This window comes from Ixodes scapularis, unplaced genomic scaffold (genome assembly GCF_016920785.2).
Source record: "Ixodes scapularis isolate PalLabHiFi unplaced genomic scaffold, ASM1692078v2 PGA_scaffold0__279_contigs__length_252992795, whole genome shotgun sequence".
Classification (NCBI taxonomy): domain Eukaryota; kingdom Metazoa; phylum Arthropoda; class Arachnida; order Ixodida; family Ixodidae; genus Ixodes; species Ixodes scapularis.
The window spans coordinates 52,753,039-52,768,356 of NW_024609835.1; the positions used below are offsets into that span (position 1 = coordinate 52,753,039).

The following is a 15,318-nucleotide window of genomic DNA, read 5'->3' on the forward strand; positions in this document are numbered from 1 at the left end:
TCAGAGGCCGAATTCAAAAAGCAAACTTACGATAAAAAATTGCGTATGACAAAACCCGAGAAGAAATCCGTATTAACAAAACAAAATTGTCGCAACTTTCGTGAGACTTACAACGAAATATTACAACATTATCCAAAGTGTCTCACACTTTTTTGGGCAAACATGGCCGCACATCACTTGGCTATTTCGCCGCGACCAGCAATGAATATAGAAGCGTGGGCAAGAGGCATGTGTTTTGCGCACTGTTCATATGCATCCCTACTTGAAGCAGCATAAAGACAACGCTAAACTACACACGGAGGATTCAGCCGACGAGCTGTCCATCCTGCCCATTAGAGCTAACGAGGTGCAGGACTGCGATCAACGCGAGATGCGCCAATGAATCAACGAAAGAAAATGCCACAAAAATCTTCAGTGCATCCAAAAGGATCCTTCACCTATGAATGGCGTGAACCTGATTTGGTGATCACTAGCGCCCCCTCGTACTTCAATAGTGATTTTCGAAGTGGTGAGCAGCTGTGCGACCTTACCACACGAAAAGGCACATTCCTGACTAGATGTGCCTTTTTAATGCGAAAGCATTATATATCCATGGAGCGGAAAATCCCAGTTGCACCAAACGTTAACAGAGGAATAAAAGAAAGAATAAAATGTGCTTCCACGGCCGAGATTTGAACCCGGTGCTGCTGTGCTATCTCAGCCGCTTCGGAATGCGACATTACTCTCCCCTCAAAAAGAAGCTTGTCCCATTACAGCAAAAGACGGCATGTCTTTACCCGTTCTTGGTCCCTGTTTATCCGAGGCTGTTTTTCATCATGTTTGACGGCATCGGCGCTGATGTGCCCGAAAGATGGTCATAAAAATATGTCCTCGGTTCGATGACATCACACTTCACGTGACGACATGAAGTACCATGATGTGTGACGCCGTATGGTGTAACATAAAAAAAAATATTAAAAGGGAACTTGGGTATCCCTATGTGGATTGAATGCGAAAGCATTGCCATTTCTAACAATAGAGGAAAAAAAAAAAAGGAAGTGTCGTTAGGAATGGCAATGCTTTCGCATTCAATCCACAAAGGGATACTTAAGTACCCTTGTAATATTTTGTGTGGAGTAGAGCTCAAATAAACGCCGTACGGTGCAGTATATCCACGATTAAGTTGCTGCTAGTCGTGAGGCTTAATGTTTTGCACCAACAATACCGTAGTTTTTCCTCGGTTGCGACGAAGCGCCACTGCGCTACGAACTTGCTAGAAATTTCTGCATATGCGACCGCTTTCTTCTGGAAACCTATGGTGACCTGCCACTCACTTTTGGCCAAAGAACAGTGAAAATACCGGATGTGAAAACAAGCATTAAAGAAATCAATATGGGGGTCATAGCATTAGCTTCCCAACGTGGCGAAACTAGCACAGGATTTCTGTTACTCGCCGTTTATAAGACAGGAGTCGACTTTTTCCAGTCTGATCTTGAAAACAAAGTTTGGTTCGGTTAATTTTGTAGCAGAAGGCCCGTGCTTTCCCGATTGTGGGGTCATTTTCTCGGTTCAAAATATGATGCAGAGTCCTTCCCATAAAAATTCATGGGTGCCCCGCTAGGACTGTTCGAAATGATTAAATTAACTGAAGTCACGCTATACTCTGTTGCCACTCTAGAATAGCAGAAGCCCCTCCCACAAAGCCCTTCACTCTTTTTAATAAGCTAACACTAGAGAGGAGAGCCGAGAGGACACCGCCAATTATGGCAAGCAAAGGGAATTGTGGGAGGAGCTTGTGCTATTCTATAGTTGCAACGGACTATAACAAAAGTTTACAGTACCATGAAAACAAAAAGACCAAGTATGCACAGAAATTCGCAGGAAGTGTAGCAGGGACAGAATAGAAAAAACTGCAGCTGCAATATTTACCCTTTGAATCTGCCTCGACAGCAGAGCAGAGACGACATGCTGGTCGTCAACGCCTGGAGGGCCACCCCCTTGTACTGGGAGCACATGTTGTCTGAAACGAACAACAAACAAAAAATGAAATGCATGGACAATCCGCACATGCTGTTATTTCGCTTCATTGGCCGCTTCAGAGAAAGCAAGCATCCACACCATTTTCTAACTATGTCAACTGCTAGCCGAAACTTTCTGCCACCAGGATTAAGACATTGCTTGCGCTATAAAAAAAAAAAACAATTACACACTACCCAGCTGGCACGCTGAAAGTTCAAACATTGAAGAAACTACCTCATAAAACTTCAATGCAAGAGCTGCACCCTCGGGGACAATACACAAAAGTATGTTCAGTGTAAACCTTGGTGCACTGCAAGGCTGCTTTACCTCAGCCAGTTTGGAACATCTGCAGTTTCATTCTTTCCAAGATATTATGCCTGAAAATTTGTGACAAATTAACTGGGTTAAAATTTTTTAATCGACACCCGGCCCAAATATTTAGGAAGTATACTAGTGGGTTAATTTCTAACTTACCATAATTATTTTCGGCATTTTGAAGGCGTCGCTTCAGGGTACAGTTTTCATATTGGATCCACCTCACCCTCACAGCTGCAACCACACTGAAATGTTTGCAAAGTTTCAGACAGGGTAATTAAACGTTTGCAGTTTCTCTCGAACACCGCTGTCACAAATTTTGTCTTTTTTGTCATTTTGTTCTGTTTAAGGTTGGTTGGGGGGAGGGTCAATTGCAATCCTCGCACATGTTTACCTGAGTGTCAAAGGCATGAGCTCGGACGAGATTATACTCCCTTTCATACGTGGCGCAACGCTGTCAAAGCTACTGGCGCGAGCGAGGGGCTTGATCTCGATCATTTGCACGCCTTCTCCCGAAAGCAAAACCGTAGATGAAGCCACGCACTCGCGCCAGTAGCTTTGACAGCGTTGCACGCTAAGTATGAAACAGAGTATAATGCCGGCCGAGCTTCAAAGCACTGGGAAGAGGAAGACAAGAAGAAGGAAGTGGGACTTGGAGCTTTTCGGGTTGACCAACCAAGAACCTGTGACAACCGCATAGGTCATTCAACACACGTCCCATACCGCTTAAACACTGCGTCGAACTGCATTTTGAAGTCAGTCCCAATTCCAACGGTGTATGAATAGGGGCATTCATTTCGTGGCATGCCTTGAAATGAATCGAAGTGACGCAAGCTGGGAACACACTGCTGCTGCTTCATTTGGGAATAACTGGGGCCCTCGGCTTGGTCACATCACAATTGCAAAATGAAAGAGAGAAAAAAAAAAAGAAGAGGCGAAAGGAACTGCTTTATCAAAAGTTCTAACCGACAAATGTAAATCCAGTTCAATTCTAGAAAGCCAGGGGACCGAAGTTTGTCCTAACAGTACAATTTAGTCCACTTCCATAACTTAAAAACAAAAGATGGATATCCTCTTCAACCATTTTCACTGAAAAGGAATATTGGCTCTGCATGAATTGAATTCCAAGGAAGTCAAACTTCTGAAATGTAGTGAAGTATGATCAATGTAATCAATTTATATTTGAAAGACATCAGTACACTGCCAGAACAATAAGACATTTTCTAAAGCAACGGACTGAAAAGTAGCATTAGGAATTCAATACGTGCTCTGTTGACATAAGCTACATTTTCTCGGACCATACGCAGAATGAGTGGCAACTTTTCAATACGCTGCACATAGATCCAAACATTGGGACAGATAAAGCAAACCCAACTAGTTTAAAAAAAAAAAAAAAAACATTCTAGCTTAACGAGAAAACGTGTGCCGAGAAAATAGGGAGTTTTAGAATATTGGGCGCTACTTTACCGCGCGTTACGGACGGCAAAATAGCGAGGATTGCGGCGAAGAGTTTTAGAATAGCGTTTCACTGCCGGGGACCCCCCAAAACGCAAGCATCTCGCGCTTAAAACGCCACCAAGATGTCAAGACAGCTTTTATTTGGAAGTTACAACGTTTTTTATCTTGAAAATTAAACAAGCTTTTTGTCCAGAGTAACATTTTTATAGTTGTTTTATACTCGATGCCGCATGTTTTGTTTTTGTCGCTGCCAAGCTGCTCTGTTGTACTTACGAGGCCCAGACGATCCACTACCCAGGCATGCTTACATGTCTGCCGCGATCGTAAGTACACGCGCCTCGATAGCTTTGAGCTATGAATCCAGCGATCCGTGGCGTTTTCAATACGCTACGACCATACCGACCGCGGTCACCGAGGGGAGGCACTCACTTGATCGAATGACGTTTTAGCGAACGCCCACGTTTCATCGAATGACACTTTAGCGAATAGTCGGACGCCGCGAAGCGGCGTTTTCGGGTGGGCCAAGTTAGTTCATATTTTTGTAATGAGTTGCCGCAGACTGTCGCCGCGAAGCGGCGTAAAGCGCAGCGCGACGGATGGGTTAACGCGCGCCCCCGTTATTCGCTAAAACGATCATTCGCTCAAATGTCGCCGTTCGCTAAAATGTCATTCGCTCTTGTGATATGGACCCGTCACCGAGTGCGACTCACGCAGTTCCCGAGCGGGCGACGGCGTCGAAGACGCGATCAACAGAGATGCCGTGGGCGCCGCCTTTTGCGGTACCCACGCTATTATCGAGAAATAACGGGCCCCAAAGCTCGAGACCGAAGCTTGTTTTGGGTCTGCGCATGCCCAGCAGCCACGAGATTATTCTAAAACTCCATAATGTTCACTTCTCGTTCAACGCGTACAATGCAAACAAAGAAGTATGCTTACCAACTGCGTTGAGTTGCTCGTTCTGTCGCGTCGTCGGTCTTCCGCGATCTTCTTGAACATAATCATCACAAGAGAAAACTTAAGAGATAGATAAATTTGATTAAACTAGCACATTTCCATGTCTAAAGGTCGCACCCAACGGTCGCAAAAATAGCGAAATTATGCCGGAAAAAGAAAAAAACAAAGAACTGGTGTCGCTACCGATGGGGCGTCGAAGACGCGATCCTTCAATTATGAAACCCAGTAAAAGTTACAATACTGAAACCGAAACTGACCAAATCGCGATAGAGGGGCGCCGTAAATAGGTCTGTTCACATGATGCATCTTGTTGGCGAATATTGTGTCGCGAAACTAGGTTTCGGGAAACAGATTGCCCGTCTGAACGCGACCGAAAAGGTGGCGCGCCTTCGAAAAAAGTGGCGGTGTTTCTCGCTTCTGGAGAAATTTTTCGCTGAAACCTCACCGTACCGACGCCCGTCAATCACCCGAAGGAGAAACGCAGACGCTGTCAATGGCCGCTCGACTTCGCTATGACGTCTGACCTTCGAGGAGGAGCGAGCTTTTGGAGGAGTCTGATTTTCGGCCGATTCCGTATCCGAGCCGAAGCCTAAAGAAAACAAACAAACATGGCGAGCGACAAGCCCCTAAGCGACAAGCGGAGAAGCGGTGCGTACGGGCGACGAGTCTTGCTTGGTCCTACTCGGTTGCAGGCGTGTGAACGGCGCCTACAGTACGGATTGGGGGCGCGGTGCAGATTCGTCAACAGTCGCGGCGGGCGCAAGCACCGTATATAAACATGATGACTGGGGATAACGTCCTTTATTAGCGGTGCAAAAATGTCCGAAATGCTTCGAGATCATCTCGAGGTTTTTCCCGGGTTTGGCAGGACTATAGTAAACCCGTTAAGCCGAATCTGACGAAATTCATTGAGTGGCATTAATAAAACAGGCTGTCTCTTCACACTGCGTACTTCATATCATTTTGATGCGAAACGCTTGGTATTCCCGGTGCAGATGACAAGGTTTGGCGAAATTCTCGTAAGGTTTTGCGCGTCAAACTCCACTTGTGAACAGGCCGATTTCGCGAAATCTTGGTTTCGCTAAACTGTGGCGCGTTGAAGACATACATCGTGTGAATAAGCCTTTAAAAGTTAAAGAGGGTGAATACAGTTATTATTTTAAGCACAGGAAATAAATCTGTATATCAGAACTAGCACCGAAGCGCTATTTGCTTCGGGTGGAATGCAGTAGGGAGTAGATTTATTGATTTTTTTTATAACACTCATTTCAATGTGTAATGAATAAACTCAAAAGAATTGCTATTGATTGGGTAACGATAAACCTCACTTGAATTTGTAATGAGTAAAACTCAAAATAATTTATATTGATTGGGTATCGATAAACCTCACTTGAATTTGTAATGAGTAAATTCAAAAGAATAGATATGGAGTGGGTAATGATAAAACTCATTTAACGATGAGTTTCTTATGAGTTTCATTTGACTCTATAAAAACACATTAGAAGCTCAATTGAAACTCATTGTTCATTTTTGTAAGGGTTAGGACAAACTTCGGTCCCCTGACTTTCTAGAATTGAGCTGGGTTTACATTTGTCGGTTAGAACTTTTGATACAGTAGTTGTTCCTTTTCGCCTCTTTTTTTTTTTCTCTCTCTTTCATTTTGCAATTTTGGTGTGATCAAGCCGAGTGCCGCAGTTATTCCCAAATGAAGCAGCAGCAGTATGTTCCCAGCTTGCGTCACTTCGATTCATTTCAAGGCATGCCACGAAATGAATGCCTCTGTTCATAGACCGTTGGAATTGGGACTGACTTCAAAATGCAGTTCGACACAGTGTTTAAGCGGTATGGGACGTGTGTTGAATGACCTATGCGGTTGTCACAGGTTCGTGGTTGGTCAACCCGAAACGCTCCAAGTCCCGCTTCCTTCTTCTTGTCTTCCTCTTCCCATTGGTTTGAAGCTCGGACGGCATTATACTCTGTTTCATACTTGGCGTGCAACGCTGTCAAAGCTACTGACGCGAGTGCGTGGCTTCATCTACGGTTTTGCTTGTGCGAGGAGGCGTGCAAGTGATCAACGAGTTCAAGGCCCACGCTCGCACCAGTAGCTTTGACAGCGTTGCGCCACGTATGAAAGGGAGTATAATCTCGTCCGAGCTCATGCCTTTGACACTCAGGTAAACATGTGCGAGGATTGCAATTGACCCTCCCCCCAACCAACCTTAAACAGAACAAAATGACAAAAAAGACAAAATTTGTGACAGCGGTGTTTGAGAGAAACTGCAGACTTTTATTTACCATGCCTAAAACTATGGAAACGTTTCAGTGTGGTTGCAGCTGTGAGGGTGAGGTGGATCCAATATGAAAACTGTACCCTGAAGCGACGCCTTCAAAATGCCAAAAATAATTATGGTAAGTTAGAAATTAACCCACTAGTATACTTCCTAAATATTTAGGCCGGGTGTCGATTAAAAAAATTTAACCCAGTTAATTTGTCACAAATTTTCAGGCATAATATCTTGAAAAGAATGAAACTGCAGATGTTCCAAACTGGCTGAGGTAAAGCAGCCTTGCAGTGCACCAAGGTTTACACTGAACATACTTTTGTGTATTGTCCACGAGGTGTAGCTCTTGCATTGAAGTTTTATGAGTTAGTTTCTTCGATGTTTGAACTTTCAGCGTGCCAGCTGGATTGTGTGTAATTGTTTTTTTATAGCGCAAGCAATATCTTAATCCTGGCGGCAGGAAGTTTCGGCTAGCAGTTGACATGGTTGGACAACGGTGTGCATGCTTGCTTTCTCTGAAGCGGCCAATGAAGCGAAATAACAGTGTGTGCGGATTGTCCATGCATTTAATTTTTTGTTTGTTGTTCGTTTCAGACTACATGTGCTTCCAGTATAAGGGGGTGGCTCTCCAGGCGCTGACGACCAGCATGTCGTCTCTGCTGCGCTGCGAGGGAAATTTGAAGGGTAAATATTGCAGCTGCAGTTTTTTCTATTCTGTCCCTGCTACACTTCCTGCGAATTTCTCTGCATGCTTGGTCTTTTTGTTTTTATGGTACTGTAAACTTTTGTTATAGTCCGTTGTAACTATAGAATAGCACAAGCCCCTGCCATAATTCCCTTTGCTCGCCATGATTGGCGGTGTCCTCTCGGCTCTCCTCCTCTCTAGTGTTTGCTTATTAAAAAGAGTGAAGGGCTTTGTGGGAGGGGCTTCTGCTATTCTAGAGTGGCAACAGAGTATAGCGTGACTTCAGTTAATTTAATCATTTCGAACAGTCCTAGCGGGGCACCCATGAATTTTTATGGGAAGGACTCTGCATCATATTTTGAACCGAGAAAATGACCCCACAAACGAGAAAGCACGGGCCTTCTGCTACAAAATTCACCGAACCAAACTTTGTTTTCAAGATCAGAACGGAAAAAGTCGATTCCTGTCTTATAAACGGCGAGTAACAGAAATCCTGTGTTAGTCTCGCCACGTTGGGAAGCTAATGCTATGACCCACATCTTGATTTCTTTAATGCTTGTTATGGCTATTTTCACATCTGGTATTTTCACTGTTCTTTGGCCAAAAGTGAGTGGCAGGTCACCATAGCTTTCCAGAAGAAAGCGGTCACATATGCAGAAATTTCGAGCAAGTTCGTAGCGCTGTGGCGCTTCGTCGCAACTGAGGAAAAACTCTACGGTATTGTTGGTGCAAAACATTAAGCCTCACGACTAGCAGCAACTTAATCGTGGATATACTGCACCGCACGCCGTTTATTCGAGCTCTACTCCACATAAAAAATTGCAGGGACACTTAGGTATCCCTTTGTGGATTAAATGCGAGAGCATTGCCAGTCCTAACGACACTTCCTTCTTTTTTTCTTCTATTGTTAGGAATGGCAATGCTTTCGCATTCAATCCACGTAGGGATAACTTAGTGCCCCTCTAATGTTTGTTTTACGTTACATCATACGGCGTCGCACATCATGGTACGTCATGTCGTCACGTGAAGTGTGATGTCATCGAACCGAGGACATATTTTTGTGAGCATCTTTCGACCACATCAGCGCCGATGCCGTCTTTTGCCGTAATGGGACAAGCTTCTTTTTGAGGGGAGAGTAATGCCGCATTCCGAAGCGGCTGAGATAGCACAGCAGCTAGCATGCCCGGCTCTCACACAGCGGCACCGGGTTCAAATCTCAGTCGTGGAAGCACATTTTATTCTTTCTTTTATTCCTCTGTTAACATTTGGTACCACTCGGTTAACGCGGCCGGACGCCGGATTTTCCGCTCCATGGACATATAATGCTTCCGCATTAAAAACGCACATCCAGTCAGGAATGTGCCTTTTCGTGTGGTAGAGTCGCACAGCTGCCCACCACTTTGAAAATCACTACTGAAGTACGAGGGGGCGCTAGTGATCACCAAATCAGGTTCATGCCATTCATAGGTTGTCACGAATCGCGGGGTTTTCTTGTAAGCTTTGTGTGGGAGCTCTCGGGCGCGCCAGCGGTGCAAGATGTATGGCGTCAACTTTCAGTCTTGTCCGTTTCCATGCGGCTGTTTATGAAACCGGCCGGAAGAACCCTCTCCCCAGGTGAGAGAGGATATGGGAGCGCCGGATGGTGCCTACATTCTTCGAAAGTCGAAGCCGACCGAGAGCATTGGTTTGTTGTATTTTTTATTTTAATTTTGCTTGTCGACTGAGGGCAGTGCTCACAACCAGGCATCTCGAATCACGTTCACCGCCGCGCAGACGGGCAAACTCTCTCGCGGATTGTTTCTCGGTACTGTACTTTTGTATTTAGTTGCTTTGCCAGGCATCTTGAATTGCGTTCACCGCCGCGCAGACGGGCAAAGTCTCTCGCGGATTGTTTCTCGGTGCTGTACTTTTGTATTTTTAGTTGCTTCGCTAAAACAAAGAGCGGCGATGGGTGCTAAGAAGCTCATTGCTGATTGGTCAGATTACGAGCCCTGAAAATGCTGCTAGTCTCAATATAAAGACGTGGACTGGCGGGAAAAAGGGTGTGGTTCGTCTTTGGGGTTAGGAGTGCCCGGAGCTGGCCGGGACTCCGCTCGTCATTTCCTTTGTTTTTGAGTCTCGATTGAATTTTCAGTACGTAGGGCTGTGACCCTAGTTTGCCTGCGGGTCCGAGTTTTAGTTTAGCCTTCGGGCGTGTTTGCACTACGGTGCGTGTGCGTGCGCGTGTAATACGTCGGGTCGTCCCTGCGAGAAGCGTGAAGATTCCGGACTCCGTGACGACTCCTCTTCATCGACCAGGGACTCCAAGACAGGCTCCGGCAGCGTCTGGACTACAGATAAGACTTTTATTTTATGTTGTGATTGGCTAGGGCCAACGTGTTCGATCAATTTTAAGTGTGCCTTATCGAGGGTTGTTCGAAAACGTTTTTTAGCGTTTCTAACCGGGATGTTAGTGCACGTACTCCCGAGGGTTTTTGGATCGTTCACTAAGTGATTTCTATGTTGTGTCTACTTTGTCGCCGCGCTCCACCGACTGCTTGGTGTTAAGTCTGATTAAATTTGTGTTTTGTTTTGTTGACCATCTACGTGTCGTCGCCTCCTTACCTGACATTGCACCGGGCGTGGACCTATCGCCTGCCATCGGTCCAACCTAGCACTTTGTTTTTGTTGGCCTCGGAGTGGACTATTGTTTTCATTTATTGAAGATTTTTCCCCCTTCCGTGACAAACTGGCGTCCGCGACAGGACCGGTGGCGATGGTGTAATGTCGGAGTGGGACGACCTCACCGTGGAGAGTCATAGCAAGCGTGCATAAGTTAAGGGGACTTGCGATAATTTTTTTTTTCTCATGCTCGCACCCTGTTAAAGTATTGAGATGGACCCCGGAGGCTTGTACGCTCTTGGGAAAGAACTTGGCTTAGGCGGGGCTGAACTGCAAGCCTGGGTTCAAGAAGAAAGGAATCGAATAGATAAGAACAGGGAACAAGAAGAGAAGAATAAGGACAGAGAGGAGCGCGCTCGCGAACGAGAGAGGCAAGCTCAACTTAGAGAAGCGGAGCTTCAAGCTGAATTAAAAATGATGGAGCTGAAGATTCGGCTGACGGAAGCCGAAAATGCAAGAGCGAGGACGAACAGTCCCTCGAACGAAGGTTCTGTGACCAGCAGCGCAGTGCTGACCAGTCCGCAGCGTTGGATGTCGGCCTTCGATGAGAAAAAAGACGACTTAGACGCCTACCTCCTCAGGTTCGAGCGTCTAGCCATGGGCCTACAGTGGCCTCGCGACCAGTGGGCGACGATGCTCGCGCTGTGCCTGAAAGGTGAGGCGCTCTCGGTCGTTGGACGTCTCAGCCCAGAGGAGTCAGTGGACTACGATGCCGTTAAAAGAGCTTTGATGAGAAGGTTCAGATTGACCGCGGACGGTTTCCGCGAAAAGTTCCGGAACGCCAGACCTGAAGGAGGAGAGACCGGGGCCCAATATGCAGCGCGTCTAGCCAGTCTCTTCGACCGCTGGGTTGAGCTCTCTGAGACGGCCAAGCAGTACGACACTCTTCGAGATCTGCTCCTAGCCGAGCAATTCCTCAAGGGCTGCTCACCAAAGCTGGCCCTCTTCATCAAAGAGCGAACAACCAAAACACTGGCAGACATGGCAGACTTGGCCGACCGATACCTGGAGGCGCAAGGAACGCAGTCGCTTGGGAAAAAGGTGGAGGAAAAGAAGCCGACTTCCGAACCCCCACGGCCCGTCGACAAGAAAAGTACAAGACAGCGGCCACCACTGCGTTGTTTTCTCTGTAACCGGCTTGGGCACCGTGCCGCCGATTGCCGGGATAAAGTCACAACTAAGGCATCTTGTTGGAGGTGCGGCCAAACGGGCCACGCGGCCAACTCCTGTCAAGAAGGATCAAAAGGGCGTTCTCAAGCTTCCTGCTGTGTGGCTACCGAGCCCACCAAGAAGAAAGAAGTGGTCGTGCAGGACGGATACGTAGAACTCAAGAACGGTGACCGTCTCCCTGTGGTAAACTCCACGATAGAGGAGGAGGAAACGAATTTGACGAATGGAGTACCCGTGCGAGCCGGCAGGGTAGGAACACGCAGTGTCACCGTCCTACGCGACACCGGCTGCAACACGGTAGTCGTTCGGAAGAATCTCATCTCAAAAGAGGAGCTCACGGGAACTTCCAAGGCGGTCTACCTTGCTGATGGCACCGTTAAGATGCTGCCGGAGGCGAGACTGCTGGTGCGGTCTCCATTCTTCAGTGGGGAGGTGACGGCTCTCTGCATGGAAAGTCCTCTGTATGATATAATACTAGGCAACATTCCGGGCGTTCGAGCAGCAGCAGATCCCGATCCCGAATGGGACGCTGAACCAGCAGCGGAAGAGAGCAGGCCCGAGACTGACGTACGGAACGAAGAACGGACTGTGACCGCGGCGGTTGAAACAAGACTCCAAAAGAAGGCGGCTGAACACAAGACCACGGTGCCTACACCGTTGAGAGTATCGGAAGTTCAGGAGGGAGCAGTTACACCAGACACTTTGAAGAGGGAGCAACAAAACGACTCGAGCCTGAGGACGTGTTTCCAAAACGTCGGGAAAACTATGACGGGCAAGAAGCGGAAGCACTCCTGCATGTTTGTGGTAAGAAACGGAATCCTGTTCCGGTCCTACAGAACGTCACCCGGAAGAGAAGTTCACCAATTGGTGGTGCCTAAGAAGTTCAGGACCACCATCCTTAAAATGGCGCACGATGGGATTCTGGCGGGTCACCAGGGTGCTCAGAAGACAGTAAACCGAGTGCTCGAAGAATTCTTCTGGCCTGGCGTCGGAGCAGACGTGAAACGCTTCGTGAAGTCCTGCGACCGCTGCCAACGCACGACGCCGAAAGGAAAGGTCCCCAAGATGCCCCTGGGGAGTATGCCGCTCATCGAGACGCCCTTTCAACGCGTGGCCATCGACATCGTGGGCCCCATTTCACCGACCACCAAGAGGGGAAACAAGTATATTTTAACGATGGTCAATTACGCGACGCGGTATCCAGATGCTGTGGCGTTGCCCAATATCTCCACCGAGCGAGTAGCCGAGGCACTCGTGGAGATGTTCACTAGAACTGGGGTTCCCCGAGAAGTGCTCAGTGACCGCGGTTCCAACTTTACGTCGGACGTCATAAAAGAGGTGGGACGGCTGCTCTCCATGAGACAACTGTTCACGACGCCCTACCACCCAATGGGAAACGGCCTTGTAGAGAAATTCAACGGAACGCTCAAGACCATGCTGAAGCGGATGTGTCAAGAAAAGCCAGCAGACTGGGATCGCTACTTGGCACCGCTGCTGTTTGCGTACCGAGAAGTTCCTCAGGCCAGCCTGGGATTTTCCCCTTTTGAGCTGCTCTACGGAAGGAACGTACGAGGCCCCCTCTCTGTACTTAAAGAATTGTGGACGAATGAGGCGCTGGAGGAGGAGACCAAGACAACGTATGAGTATGTCTTCGAGCTACGCAACAAGCTCGAGGACACCTGTAAGATTGCCCACGAGGAACTTGAGCGGGCCAGCGAACGCTACCGTCGTTGCTTCGATCGGAAGGCCCGTCACAGGCACATCGGTGTTGGCGATTTAGTTCTAATCTTGCTCCCCACCGACCAGAACAAGTTGCTGATGCAATGGAAGGGACCATACCCCGTGGTCGGACAGAAAGGCCCCCTAGACTACGAAGTGGACCTGGGGCATGGCATAAAATTATTCCACGGTAACATGCTTAAAAAGTATGAAGAACGAGCACCTGACGAGGTTCCTGCGGCTTGTACGGTTGTCGCATTGGAGGAATCCGAAGGAGAGGGCGGTTTCCCCATGCTGAGATTGCAGAGCACCGAAACTGCGAGCGATGTCGTGTTCGCTCCTGGGCTCGCATCGGAGTGCCGAAAAGAGGCCGAGGCCTTGGTTCAAGACTACAGGGCCATCTTCTCCGACGTTCCAGGACGAACCGACCTTATCAAGTGTCACTTGAAGTTGGAAACGGACAAGCCGGTACACACGAAGCAATATCCGTTACCATTTGCAGTGCGCGACAGCATCGAAGACGAAATACGAAGCATGTTACAGATGGGAATTATCGAGCGGGCAGACTCCGCATACAATTCCCCTGTGTTGGTGGTCAAAAAGCCCGATCAGACTCACCGCCTCTGCGTCGAGTTCCGGCGGTTGAACGGCGTGCTGGCCGCCGACTCAGAACCCATGCCGCGAGCAAACCTCTTGTTCGCAGAGGTCGGGACGAAACGGTTCTTCTCTAAGCTCGACTTCAGCAAGGGGTATTGGCAGATCCCCTTGACAGATGAATCAAGACCGAAGACTGCCTTTTCCACGGCCAGTGGCCTGTACCAGTTCAAGTACATGCCGTTCGGACTGAAGACGGCGCCGGCAGTGTTCACGCGCCTTATGCGGCTCCTGTTGGGAGACATACCGGGCGTTAGTTTCTACTACGACGACGTACTGATCGCTACTGACACCTGGGAACAACACCTGAGCACTCTACGGCAGGTGTTTGACAGAATTGGCAAATCGGGGTTGACTGTGAGGCCCACCAAATGCGAGATTGGCCTAGAGGAAGTGTCTTTTCTAGGACATCAGATCGGCCGCGGAGTAGTGGCCCCCCTTCCGAAGACCATCGAAAAAATCCGGGACGCAAAACGACCCGAGACAAAGCGTCAGGTGCGAGCGTTCTTGGGCCTCACGGGCTACTACCGAGATTTTATCTCTGGATACGCAGAGATCTCAGCACCCCTCACTAACCTGACCAAAAAGGGAGAGTCGCACACCGTGAAGTGGACACCGGAACACGAGCGAGCCTTCGACCAGCTGAAGAAGAGCCTTACGGAGGCCCCCATTCGGAAGCTGCCCAACTTCGAGAGGGAGTTCGTGCTACGAACGGATGCGTCCGATCACAGCATTGGCGCAATCCTGCTGCAGGAATATGATGACACGCTACATCCCATAGCGTACGCCAGCAGGAAACTTCTCCCAAGGGAGGAAGCCTACGCAACTGTTGAACGAGAGGGATTAGCCGTAGTGTGGGGCATCGACAAATTTAAGCCCTACCTCTACGGGAGAACATTCGTGCTCCAGACAGACCACGAACCTCTCCAGTACATCAAACAAACCCGGCACGCTAACGCCAGGGTAATGCGTTGGAGTCTGAAGCTGCAAGAGTATGATTTTAAAGTTCAGTATATCAAGGGAAGTGAAAATGTGGGGGCGGACTATTTGAGTCGTATGTAAACAGTGAGAAATAGTTTGAACTTGTATGTTACAGCTGTCCTGCGTGTGAGCAGGGTGTTTTCGTCACACTTTTATTTTATTTGATCTTGGGCACATCTAATTGATTATGTGTGCATTTTGACTGCAGAAAGGATACCTAAGCACAAATTGCCTATGTCATGTATCGTTGGATATGTTAAGATGGTTGCCCACAACAAGAGTAATTGTGTCTTTTTTATGCCACAGTGTGTGTTCTTTGAAGATGTTGCTTGCGCATTTTCTTGAATTTTATGTGAACAGAGTGCCCCATTGTGAGTTTAGAGACGTGTTTTGCGATTCGTTCTTTGTTATTGTGAAATATTCACGAGTGAATATTTTTTA

The 15,318-nt window shown here is 47.9% G+C and overlaps 1 protein-coding gene across 1 annotated transcript; it reads left to right on the forward strand.

Moving 5' to 3' along the window:
* Window positions 1–10,986: 10,986 nt before the first annotated feature.
* On the forward strand, window positions 10,987–14,958 carry LOC120838976. Its single transcript, XM_040209151.1, has 2 exons — window positions 10,987–13,710; window positions 14,806–14,958. Exons 1-2 carry the CDS (start codon window positions 10,987–10,989, stop codon window positions 14,956–14,958), a joined length of 2,877 nt encoding a protein of 958 aa, XP_040065085.1.
* Window positions 14,959–15,318: the final 360 nt, after the last annotated feature.